Source organism: Fundulus heteroclitus, chromosome 6, assembly GCF_011125445.2.
Source record: "Fundulus heteroclitus isolate FHET01 chromosome 6, MU-UCD_Fhet_4.1, whole genome shotgun sequence".
In the NCBI taxonomy this organism is placed as follows: domain Eukaryota; kingdom Metazoa; phylum Chordata; class Actinopteri; order Cyprinodontiformes; family Fundulidae; genus Fundulus; species Fundulus heteroclitus.
Window position 1 is genome coordinate 30,856,901 of NC_046366.1, and position 12,680 is coordinate 30,869,580.

At 40.1% G+C, this 12,680-nt stretch overlaps 1 protein-coding gene across 2 annotated transcripts in view; it reads right to left on the reverse strand.

The window, feature by feature from the left end:
- Positions 1-12,680, reverse strand: part of kirrel1b (kirre like nephrin family adhesion molecule 1b) — a 133,111-nt gene that overhangs the window by 32,054 nt on the left and 88,377 nt on the right. For both annotated transcript variants that reach the window (XM_012879398.3, XM_012879389.3), the window contains exons 4-5: positions 8,680-8,837; positions 922-1,072 (exon numbers count right to left, since the gene is read on the reverse strand). In XM_012879398.3, coding sequence (XP_012734852.2) covers positions 922-1,072; positions 8,680-8,837 — 309 coding nt within the window. The remainder of the gene's footprint in view (positions 1-921; positions 1,073-8,679; positions 8,838-12,680) is intronic.

Below are 12,680 nucleotides of genomic sequence, written 5' to 3' on the forward strand. Positions count from 1 at the left end.
CGCAATGAAGGTAACAAAACTCCACGTTTGAATTTGTGATTTGTTTTTCTGCATGTACAAAGCAATAAGGAGGTTTTATTGTTATTTGGTGAGTCCCAAAGTGGTCTCTCTTTGCTGCGGTTCCACAAGCTTTACTATTTTGCTGACTGAGCCGAGTGACAAGATAAACCTTGGTCCTGATCCAGCCCAGTAACCTGCGGCCATGAGAAATGGGTCTCTGTGTCATCATGTCCTGCACCAATTATACCTCAGAAAGCCATCTATTATGGACAAAATAAGCAATGACATGTTGTTAAATTTAAAAAATATATATATCAAAAAGTATACATTCATAGAGGCATATACATTTAATAATTGTTTGGAGTTTCAATCATTCGATATTTCTACTTCAACTGGTTTTGGTAAAAACAATTACGTCTCATTAACCCATAAAAATCTAAATAAATGTACTCTAAATTAAGGTTATATCTTTTATTGCAATGAAATGACCTCAAACTGGGCAATTCATGAAAATCTATTTCCAAGGCTTCACAGGGAATTGCAATAAATGAGCCCCTGCTGATTTAGCACTTTACGAAAACTGTACAACTGGTTGGTTGAATATTATGAAAATGGCATACGCCCATGAACTCTACTCACATTTAATTTATTTGATATGTCTATGTACTATTTTTATCAAACAAATTAAAAGGTGATTCAGTTTTTATAGCAGATCTATTTTTGTGTTGAGATAATCTCTTTCAATTGTACAAATTGGGATTGTATAATTCCTGAGAAAATATTGATCTTCAAAGAAGTGAAGCACAAAGTAGGACAGACTCAACGTTAAAAATAAAGCTATTTTGCTTTGTTTTTCTTCTCCGGCTGCCTGACTTTGTCCTTTGACTCTGAACAACCTCACAGAGGAGAGCATCGACGTACGGTGGACGTTGAGAGTGACAGTGGCTCGTTTGCCCATTGGCACCGCTGGATTGCTGGCCACACAGGTGAAATTGCTGCCGCTGTCAGTGTCAACCGGAGTGATGGGGAGATAGCTCCTGGTCGTCACTCTCTTCCTGTCCGGGAGCACCTCCTGTTTGACGCAGACCAGTCAGAGAGGTGAAAAATGAGAACGGAGCAGACCAAGGATAAGAAATGGTGGGGGAGGAAAAAGAGAAAGACAAGTGGAACAAAAGAAAAAGTTACAGATTAAGTCAAATAGACGAGGCAATAGTAAAAAATAATAAATGCAAATATATATACATATATATATATATATATATATATATATATATATATATATATATATATATAAAAAAACTGATCATCTGTCCCAAATCAACCCCATTTTCACAAAACAAGGAGGCAGCGTCTTTGTGAGTACAGCTCCCAAATCTGTCAAGTGAGCGTGTAATTTAAATGAGTGGTCAGTAACACTGTAACACGGGAGCGGCATGAAATATACATGACCACATGTGTGCGTGGAAGGGGGGGGATAAAACTGGCTGAGGGAGATGTAAAAACATCTGTGTCTGAGTGTGCGAGTGTTTGATGCTGATTCTGTGTGCATAATAAAACATGAGCGGGCATATGTGAGCGTGAGGCTCGCAGGCACGATTTCATGTGAGTGGGAGAGAGAACAGGAGCCTGTGGAGTCTGACTGTGGGAGGAAAGAGTGCAAAATATGACTGTGTACAAGGTGTGGACCTGAGCAGCTCCTGCGTTGCTCATAAGGCTGTCTGTGTGAGCGTTTGGGAGGCGGTCGGAGCTTTATAGGGTTAATAACCCAAAAAAAAACAACAACAACCTTGGATCTTTGTGGGTTTCAAGTTGTACTACAAGCAAGTTACAAGTGTGCAGAGCAACAAGTGTTTGGCATGATTTTGGTCTTAAAATAATGCCAAAGTATCAAAGTGCATTGCAGTGACTTGTCTCTTTATATACACCCCATACCCACACTGCAAAAAGGGAACTAAAAGTAAGTTAAATTTACTTGAAATGAGTGGATTTTTCCTTGATTTGAGGAGGTAAATAAGACTATCTGCCAATGAAATAAGATGTTTGCACTTAAAATAAGAACAACTCATCTCCATCATCTTATTTCTAGTGCAGTATATCTAATTATCTTATTTTAGGGATCAAAATACCCATTCCATTGGTAGATAATCTTATTTACCTACTTAAATCAAGAACAAATGCATTTATTTCAAGAAAATTGTACTTACTTTTAGATCCGTTTTTGCAGTGCATGCTTAGTTTGTGCAAAAGTATTCAGCACCCAGGGAAATTGCTTGTGGCTTGACTGTAAATATTTACACTGACAGTTTATTCATTAACGAAAACTATAAAATATTGTTGTCATATATAATTCAACCAAATGTTTATTTTAGCCTTAAATAAATAAAATGGGACTACGGCAAACCAATTTTACAGAAGAAAATATATGAAATGTAAATTTAGCTTTTTTTTTTTCCATTGAAAGTACTCGTCGCTCAGTGCGTCTGATTTCAGGCAGGGTCTCTTTCCTGGACAGCGCCATCATCAGCATCACTGCTGCCCTTAATGTTGTATACTCTTTTGTTTTTCTTTCTATAGAAAGTGCTTCTGGCCTAGTAATTCTGTGTTTAGCTGCATCTCTATATTGATATTGATGGCACATTAGCTGATATTAACTCTCTATACTTTTAGTTTTTCTTTCCACAGAAAGCACTCCTGTCCCTGTGCTTCCACAATTAGCTGTGTCTCTTTGCTGCACAAGAACTGGACACTAGCAGAACATTTGATGGGGTTATCTCTGTGTAGCTTTGGTTTTGTGTTCCCACCAGAAAGTGCTTCTGTGTCCACTTTTTTAGTGATTTTCTGTGTCACTATAAAGGACCACGCCAAGGATAATGCTTTTGCTGCCATACTTAACAGAGTTTTTCTTTTTACTTAAAAAGTACTTTACTTAGTTAAAACTTAAAAAATCTGTGCTTCCATGTTTAGCTGAGTCTTCTAAAAGGAAAGGAAGCCATTGACAGTTTTGCTGACATTAACTGCGTGTAATCTTTGATTTGCTTTACCATTGAAAGTACTGTTGGTGCTATAGAATAAAGTTAGATGAATTCACCTGAATGAGGAAGTTTTTCTTTATTCTCTATTTTTACATGTAAATATTTTGAGACTAAAATGCAACAAATATAAAATTGAATACTATTCAAGCAAAAAGATATAAAAGGGACCATGTAAACACTGCAGACATCTCCACAGCTGAGCAATAAATAAATAAATATAAGCAAATGTAATCTTATTTGAGTCTCTGAAATGCCATGTTTGTCCGTGAAAACATTTCGCTATGTTTATGAAATACAATATCTGCTTAAGATTGAGACATTAAATGCCTTCTCACGAGAAAGGAAAAAATGTGATTAAGTGCACTCGAATACTGCAGTGAAAATATTTCCAATTAGCTTGAAAATGTGACATTTTTTATCATAGACATTGGGGGGAATATTGAGTGGCTGCTGCAGAGATGCTCATTATTTCATCCCCGTTTTCATGATTACTCTGATTGCTCAGCCTTTTTGAGCTACTATTAAAAATGTCAAATCTTTTTTGAATGTTTTCTGATATTTAATCAGTAGTTTTGCAACAGTTATCAGTTATACTGTCTGCTACAAAATAAACTTATATTAATTTAATATATTTAGATGGTATCTACCTACAAAATGTATTGTGCCAATAAGTTCTGTTTCTAGCGGTAATATTTACACTATGGCTGGATGCAGAGTCCAATCTCTGTATAATGGAGCACCTCTGGACAGCATATCTACTCCGCGGTTCAGAGACCCAGATACACGGATAGCTCTAAGCCACAGGGAATGCTTGCTGCTCCAATTGATCAGCTTGTGAGCTAAGGTGTGCAACCAAAGGGAACGCAGTCCTCCCTGACGGTGGACATCAGAAACTGTAGTGGTGCTACAGTTTCTCACCGCTTCGTATTTGTGAGGATTCTCAGTCATCCAGGTCATGATCAATCCAAAGCAAAAGTTAAAAAAACCAAACGACTTCTATTGTGAAGCTGAAGACGTTTCGCTCCCCATCCAGGAAGCTCTCTCCGTTCAAAATGTCAGGAGTATGGTAGACTTCCCAGCTTTATAGACCTACCAACGTTCGCATGTAGATTAACCTGGAACTGATCGCCCCGCACAGCGGAGAGTCGTTAGGCTCATCGTTTGCCCGGCTCACAGCAGAAATGTTGTGAGGAAGCGCTTCACCGTGAGACACACCGCTCTTAGAGCTCCAGATAATTTATGCGACTGTTGGAGGTTCTGGCTCCAGAGACCTCCGGCCCTCGTGAATTCCTCTCCATCTTGACAGGCTCGTGTCTGTCGTAATCACCTTTTGTGATACAGCAGGACCTAGTGGCACACCCTGCCCTAGAAAGCTGAGGCGGCGCCATGAGCGCAGTGCCATGATGCGCTCCGACGTGGCAACCACCCTCCGTGCGCCATGACGCACAGATTGAAGCTTGTGCGCGGCTACCTAGTGCTGAAATCCTCTCATATGCAGACAGCTGAGGGGAACGACTAGCATGAAGACAGCCATCAATACCCCGAAGGCATACTCTGAAAGGGACTTATCTGAGCCGGAGGAACGAACCGAGGCAGGACCCCAGCCTGTCCACCCTGTCTGATGACAGACAAACAGGGGAAAGAGACCAAGCCCAGAAAGATGATATTTTTAGGGTACAGCATAAAACCCAGATTGAGTAGGTGCTGAACGAGTATCTGTGTGTTTTACAGCCTCCCTCTGCAATTGAGCCTGAAGGAGCCAATCGTCCAGATATGTGGCCAAGTGGATGGCCTGCTTTCTCAGTGGGGCAACCGGCACTTCGGTACAGCGCACAAACACTCTGGGGCTCAGGGAGAGGATGAACATGACCACTGTGTATTCGTAACAAATGCCCTGAAAAGCAAATCTCAGATATTTCCTGTGTGGTGGATACACCAAAATGTGGAAATACGATCGATCAGGATGAACCAACGCACCAGACGTAGGGAGGGATGCGTGTGTCTCTGCTCTGCGGGAATGGGGCTGATTGCTCCTTTCCTCAGCAGCGCAGAGATTTCCTCCTGGATGGCAACGTGGGGTTTTTGGAGGATGTCGGCAGCCATGGATGCAGGTGTGCTGCTACCAGCGGCTCCGTTGGGGGCATGCGGTCGATGACCCCAATGGCATCCATCCAGATATGAAGCTCCCTGAATATGAGTTTTCCCACTGAACAGGCGGTCCTTCCAGGAGACCTCTACCTCATCCAAGAGCTCCGGGAAAACGGGGAGCAGATGTTTAGTCTCCGCCACCATTTCAGGCCAGGGCATGTTGAGCCTGGATGCAGCGTGTTTGCACACTGTATGCATGTCCATAGCGGAGGAGGCGGTCGCCCTATCCCCTTCATCCCGGGGGACCAACAGGACGGCAGTCATCCTCATCGTTGTCATCCTCTGAAATGAGGAGCTCTGAGAGGGCCTCATCTTCTTTCTCATAATCCAGCTCTGGTGTGCTAATATAGGCGGTAGCTGCTCCAGACTATGGTGAAGGTTGGAGTGGTAGCAGCTAGCACCCAATGCCAGAGACTTAGCTTAGAACTTAAACTACTCTGCCAGATGAGATATTCCTTGAAGCGAGAACAGGTTTTTGAATGACGCTGCATCGTGGCACAAGCTATTTATAAGATAAGTGACGCAGGCGTCGCAATCACCAGCCAATCAGGATTGGCGTAGTGAGATAAATGCTTCTGAGGAATACGGCAAGGGCCGTTTCCCATAGTGAGACATTGATATATTAAATAATTATTTTTGTTCTTAGACAATGTATTTTGGGAAAAACTGGTTAGTTTTATACTAAGAGCAACATATATGCTCGTGCTCTGTTCTAACATAAAACTGAGAACCACATGTGTTATTTGTTTTAACTTGTGGTGGGAACCTATGACAATGTGTTGTGGGAAAGACTGATTCTGTATTCTTTATTTTGCTTATATTTGCTGTATTCTAAGTTTGCAATATTATTTTGCTTCACACACTGCTGAGGTGCTGTGAACGGTTTTTGTTTTGGAAACATGTTAAACGGGAGGAACAGATCACATAGGAGAGAGAACCGGCCACTCTCGCTCCCATCTGATACTTTGTTTATGGGTATAAAAAGGAGGGAACCGCACTCAGTCTGCCGTGGGTTGTCTGGACGCCCGGCCGTGTGGATTGTGCTCTAACCGGACTGACCGACTGCCCAGTCCTATACCATGGTAAGAGATGGAACATCACGCCTGTTTGAAAGCATGTCAGCTTTGATGCTTGCTACTTTGCGTGTGTGAAGAGCTTGCTGTTTGTGTTGCTGTATTCTGTGGGGAATAATAAATATGGGCGCTATTATCCTAACAGAAACAGTGTTTGTGTTATTATTTGTGTCTTGCCGATCTCTTCTGAACCTGAATAAAAATTTCATAAAACAGACATCAAAACGAATCCTAAGAATGAGAACCCTGGAAGGCCAGGATTTGAACTTAAAAGCCTTTTCTTGCAAGACAACATTGTAAAATAAGTATTTTCCTGCATAATTTCCTGCATGGAAAGAAAATATGACATTTTGACGTCACTAAACATATTTGTGTAACTGCAAAAACCTTTGCAGATTGCAAGGTTTCTAAAGATTAAATGTTTAATAATCAACGTGTTATAGAAACTGTAAGGATGGCCATAAACAATACCTGATGTTGGATTAATTACCCATGACTGAATTATTTATGGTTATGTCCTTCTGTAACCATCTGTGCCTGATTTTATGTCTACAACTGCAAATGATTCTAAAAGATTCATACAATTACTATAACCAAACACTTAACTTAGCTGCTTCTTCCAGCCCTTTTTCTTCCACATCTACTGGCTTTTTTTATTTTGGACCATTCAGAACCCAATTAGAAATAATTAGAAATGTGCCTGTTAATGACTGATAAAACCTGATCTAATCTCTTTAGTTTTATATATATTTCTTAATAAACTAATTAGTCTCTGTTTTTCCAGGTTTGGATATTCCTGAAATGTTTACTGACATTTGACCAACAATTTGTTCTCCTTTGTTGCCTGGAAACTGCTAAATGTTTTCTGTTCCTGTGCTAGAGATGAAAGCAAATGCAAATAATTATATATTTTTTTCTAAACCAATGGATTTCTCATTTGAGTTTTTAAAAAATCGGCTATAAATACAATTTACAAATAGTTTAACTTAGCTACTGTTAATATGTTTACATGAAACACCAATTTGATGACAGGTTACAGTGGAAAGTTGCTTAGTAGTTCCTTTACCCAAACTGATGATGGCCAAAACACTGTTCGAACCGATATGAAAATTCAACTGCAATAATCAAATGCGTTGGTTCATCCAGATTGTTCGTATTTCCACATTTTGGTGTATCCACAACACAGGAAATATCTAAGATTTGCTTTTCAAGGGGTCTGTTACGAATACACAGTGCTCCCGTTTTCAACCCTAAGAGGCCAGCATTAAGGCAGTTTTAAGACAAATAATGGAAATCCAAGCAAGTTCACAACAAAATGTAAAACATTGCAAAGTAACATTAAAATAGCACCCTCGGGCTCAATTTATACAGTTTATTTGCAAAAAATAGTTGATTTGGGGGTGAGAAGTGCAGAATTTGCCATGACGCAGCAATGTTCAACTGCTTAATGAGATCCTGGAGGCCATAGGTTTGTCTAATCTGTTACATTTATTACTATCAATGCTCTTTCTGCACGTTCTCCCCATGCATATGTGGGTTTTCTCTGATACACAGGTTTCTCCCACAGGTCCATCCACCACCGCCACATTATTATTACTTTTTTTCATATATTCAAGTGCATACTACTGTGTATCTTAGTATATGAATTAAAACTGTGGAATAATTGGGAAGAGGAGTTAAAAATGCAAAAATATAAATCAAAATATAAAAAATTTAAAGAAAAAAAATAAGATAGAGAATATAAAAAAATAAAATAAAGTCTTATGTTGTTATGAGTTCATAATGAAGACACTGATATTTTCTTTTTGCAACTCATGCTGTGAGTTAATTTAATTTATACGGCCATGAAATTTATTTTGTAATCATTGAAAATGGGTCAGGCTTATACAACAATTTTATTCTTCCTGCTCCTTTTTTACTTGTCTACAACAAGTAATGCAAGAGTATGCTGCTTGTGACTTAATGATGACATGTGTTAAATTGCGTAAATAAACTGATTGATTGATTGTAGATGGATGGTCTGATTTCAATGTTTTTACGTGTAAATCCTGTATTTGACTCATGTTTCACCCCAATGCACTGCAGCAAGAACATAGAGTATAATCACAGTTTTACACCTTTTTTATGTCTGGTTTAAATGCAAATAAAAAAAATTGTTTATTGGACCTGATTTGCATCTAAGATATTTCAGAACAGATCTTGAGAAACAAGTTATCGATCAGCAAAGATCTTGCATCTGGATTATATTGTTGAGCAGATTGTGAGTATTACGTTTTGTGTTAGAATGTCTTACTCAAAGTCATTTCTAAATGTTTTGCAGTTATTTTAGTGCACTTAACTCTCCTTGGTTTCCTAGCTTTTTTCCCCTGTGCAGGTGTGGGTGCTAATATATTCATGCACCAAGGTTGTGTGTGTGTCTGAGTCACCGTAGAGTGGTGTGCTCCCTCCACAGGGATGCCATTTTTGGTCCACTGGATGTGAGCTGCAGGCTTGGCCCCGCGGGTTACGCAGGTCAGGTTGAATGCAGTGCCAGCCATCAGCAGCAGCTCCGGCGTCCCCTCCACCACCGGATCCTCAGGGGGGACTGCAGGACAGACACAGAAAATCCATACTCTTGACTTTAATGCAAGGGCACTCAGGTTGAAAGATCAGCCACATCTGTGCACACACTCTCCAGTTTTGTCCCCATAGGTCAAGGGAATATTGGCTCTTATAAGTTTTTCTCCCCCAAAAAAAGTTGACACTTTAGGAGTGGAAGTTTTCTCACCAATCAAAAGCAAAGTGCAATGTCACCTTCTGCAAAGTCCAAAAGGGCTCTTGTGCATTTTTTCCCAGGAGAGTCGAACTCTCTGACTTTTAGCCTTTCTGGTGATTTAATATCTCAGTACATTCTGGAGGCACTCCCAACTTTTTGGCCATTTTTTTCTATCTTTCTGAAAATGTCTTTGTAAAAAAAATAATGAGCTGTTTTACGTATATTTATAATGACCTGCCAGTTAGAGAGACTCAAGACTTTTACGATCCAAATTATCATAGACACTATCAAAAGAGAAGGTGCTCATCTCTGAAAGGTTGACAGCGTCTACTCGTAAAAAAGGGGGTCTTAAAGACAAAGACAAACTCCACTTTCAAACTACAATGCACTTGCAAGGATAATCAACTTAGTAGAATGGAGCAGAAAGCTAATCATTACAAAATAAAAAAATCAAGAGGCAACAAACTACTTAGAGGATTCCAGTTCAACAAATATTGGTCAATGTCACTTGTCTAGTAAACAATGTCTTTCTTTTAACTTCTTTCTCTTACTGTTAGAGCTGATGCCAGTAGACTGACTCTGGTGACAGTTTTTATCTTAGGCCCATAAGAAGGTCATGCTTGCCACTTGCATTTTTGATGACTCTGTGGTGAAAGGACCCTCAGGGTAAAAGTTTCAGGGCAGGACGTCATCTTTTACCCGAACATGGGCTGCAGTGACTCATTAATTACACAATACATTCCAGTGATTCACAACTTGACTTGGCGTCTTACTAATAGACTGCAATTTTTCACAAGACCACATGTCTCAAGAGGGTTTTTTTTCCCCCCCTCTTCTACATCTAATTATATATCTGGACGGTACATTATGTATTCAAAATTCGCTGCAAGAGTGATGGTCCTACAAATCTTTGACACGTAGAACTTTGCTGAACATGGATGTTCGGGGTGTGTATTCACTGCTGTGCACACATAATGTGGTGGCATCTCTTGCTTCAGGACAATCAGTTGATTTCTGGCTCCATGTGCTACATTCCAGGACGCTTTGGTGGAGAATAATATTTGGTGCAAGGAAGATAATAGCTTGTTATTTAGGAGAAGGTGCATGACTCTATGCTGAGGAGGAAGTCGACGACTGATCTGACAGACTGAAGGCGCGCAGAACGTGGTGAGTTTGGAGTCAGGGACTGGAAAGCAGAGCAATAAACCAGGCAGGACTGAGATCTGAGGAGCTGGAGGGAAATACATCACTGTTTTTTCCTGCTAATGCTTTTCCCATGGATGACAGGGTGCATTATTTACAGCTGCAAGTTAAACTGCAACTAAGGGACAGCTTTGGTTTTGACAGCCCTCCATCACAACTAGCAATGTCCCCATCAGGGTTTAATCGCCAATACTTCTTTATATCCAGAGACGGATATTTTATCCAATTTTTTTATTTATTTTTTATCCAAATTAGTACACAGGACAGCAGCCAAATGCTGCCCACCATGTGTACCTGGTTACAAAATGTACTCTAATGTTCTCAAAACACATCACCTAAATCTCAGTTTTGATTTGACTTATTTATTGTTTTGGTAACATATTCTACTGCTTCTCTTCTTAATCAAGAGCTGAAAGGGTTGTTGTCCCCCCCTCACAAACTTAGCTCTTTGCATTTAGAGTCTCAAACTTTAAAGAAGGGGTGATGTTTAACCTGCGCTTATCTGATCTCCCTATCCTACAAGGAGAACTTTTTTGTGTATGTGTGTGTGCACAGACAGACACAGATAGACAAGAAGCCTTTTGCAGTTCCCTTTTTCTATGTACGTCACAATAACAGGATTTTAAGCAGAATCCTAGCTCAACAGTCATGTCCTCAAGCTATAGTTCAGTTTTCAAGAAAGCCAAGCACAAGAAATTGGCTTTAATTTCTGTAATTTGGGGGCAAAAAAAAAAACGAGTGCAGTTCTTGCTCACAGTGCTGCTGAGACAATGACAGATGGTAGACCAACAGGTTTGAGGAGGTGAGCTTTGTCAGGGCATCTGTCAACCAGGACCATGTCAGGATATCCTTAAAAGCAACAATAAACCTAAAAGCAGTAATAAAACCAGTGGAGACGACCTCACCCATTGGCCAGTACAATACCTGGTTACCGTGGAGATGGAGAACAGACTGCTGGATAGGCTCTGCTAACTCTGGAGTCGCACAGATTTCATAGAAAAGTGTGACAGGTGCGTTTGTTTTTTTACACCTGGAGGAAAATGTTCTCTCTAATATCATCCAGACATAAGAAACACAGCTTAATTTTGCTGTGTATCTTCTTTGCACATAAAACAAAGTTAAGTTACTTGTTTCTATTTACAACATAGCAATGCTCAATTATGCAGCAACCCTGGCCTGTGCTGTCAAAAGTGCAAAAAATGTATTTATCTCAAACTGTAGTAGGAGAGAATGGGGTGAGATGTCACACTTTTTACTTTTATTTAAATTCCAAAACGGTGCTAGGCTTAGGGAACGTGAAATGCAAGCCTACAGTTTAAAATAAGTTTACCTTAATCTCTAATATCTAACTCACTTTCTGAGTCACAGTTTTAACAGATATACAGTGGCTGTCCTGGTTTATGGTCTTGGTCTACCCACTGTATGCACTGGAACCGATGTGACAACCAGCCCTGAAGATGATCTGACAACCGTCCTCACCAGCAATTTTTTGCTGGTGAGGACGGTTTTTACTTGGTAATGAGTGTTAATTTGTTTAATTTGTTGAATATTTAATTATAAATGTAGTGTGCAAATACCATTGAAGAGAACAACAGAAAAAAACAAAGGACACATTATTATGTGAAAAAACCCTTTTAAGGCCTCTCACCTTGAGGTCAGGTATCAAACTTCTGAAATTAAAGTGTAACTAGTCTGTGACAACTAGTTTGAAAGTTTACATGCAAAAGTTTTGTAACAGATCCCTCTAGGGAGCGAGATTTAGCGAGTGTGACAACCAACCCGGTCTCCCCTACATGTACCGCTGGTGGAGCAAAGGTTTAATAAGGTAATATGTGGGAGCAGGGCCACACCTCAACCACGCCTCTAATTACCAAACAGCCTACTTACACCCAGCTCACTCATCCTTTTCAGTTTGTGACGTTCTTTCAACCCTCCCTCAACCCATCATCCCTATTCCTTCCCTTCAACCCCTTCATCCTCATCCCTACTTCCTCATTCTTCATTGCAGGTTCTACCCTCGGCGTTCTAAGTGGGTGCGGGAAACCCTATACAGAAGACTCTACCCCAATGTTGAGTCTCATTCTCCAACGCCTTCTGAACCATCTCCTCAGATGACCTCACTTCCAGAATCATCCAACCCTTCAACCCTCTTCCTTCAATAAATCTTTGAAATCATACCTATGTTGCGTAGGCCTTGCTAATGAAATGGTACGCAGAAGAAGTTTGGATTTCATCTCATTTTTGCTTGGCTAACTCTGGAGTCGCACAGATTTCATAGAAAAGTGTGACAGGTGTGTTTGTTTTCACACCTGTTTGTTTTCACCCCCCCCAAGGACCATATGTGATTCCCACGAGTCTGTTCTAAAGAAAAGACAATCCACCAGTCAGCTGCACCTAAAACGTTATTTTATTCTCTGTCTCTTCTTGTTTAATCACTCTCGCATTTACATAGATTTAAAAATGACAATA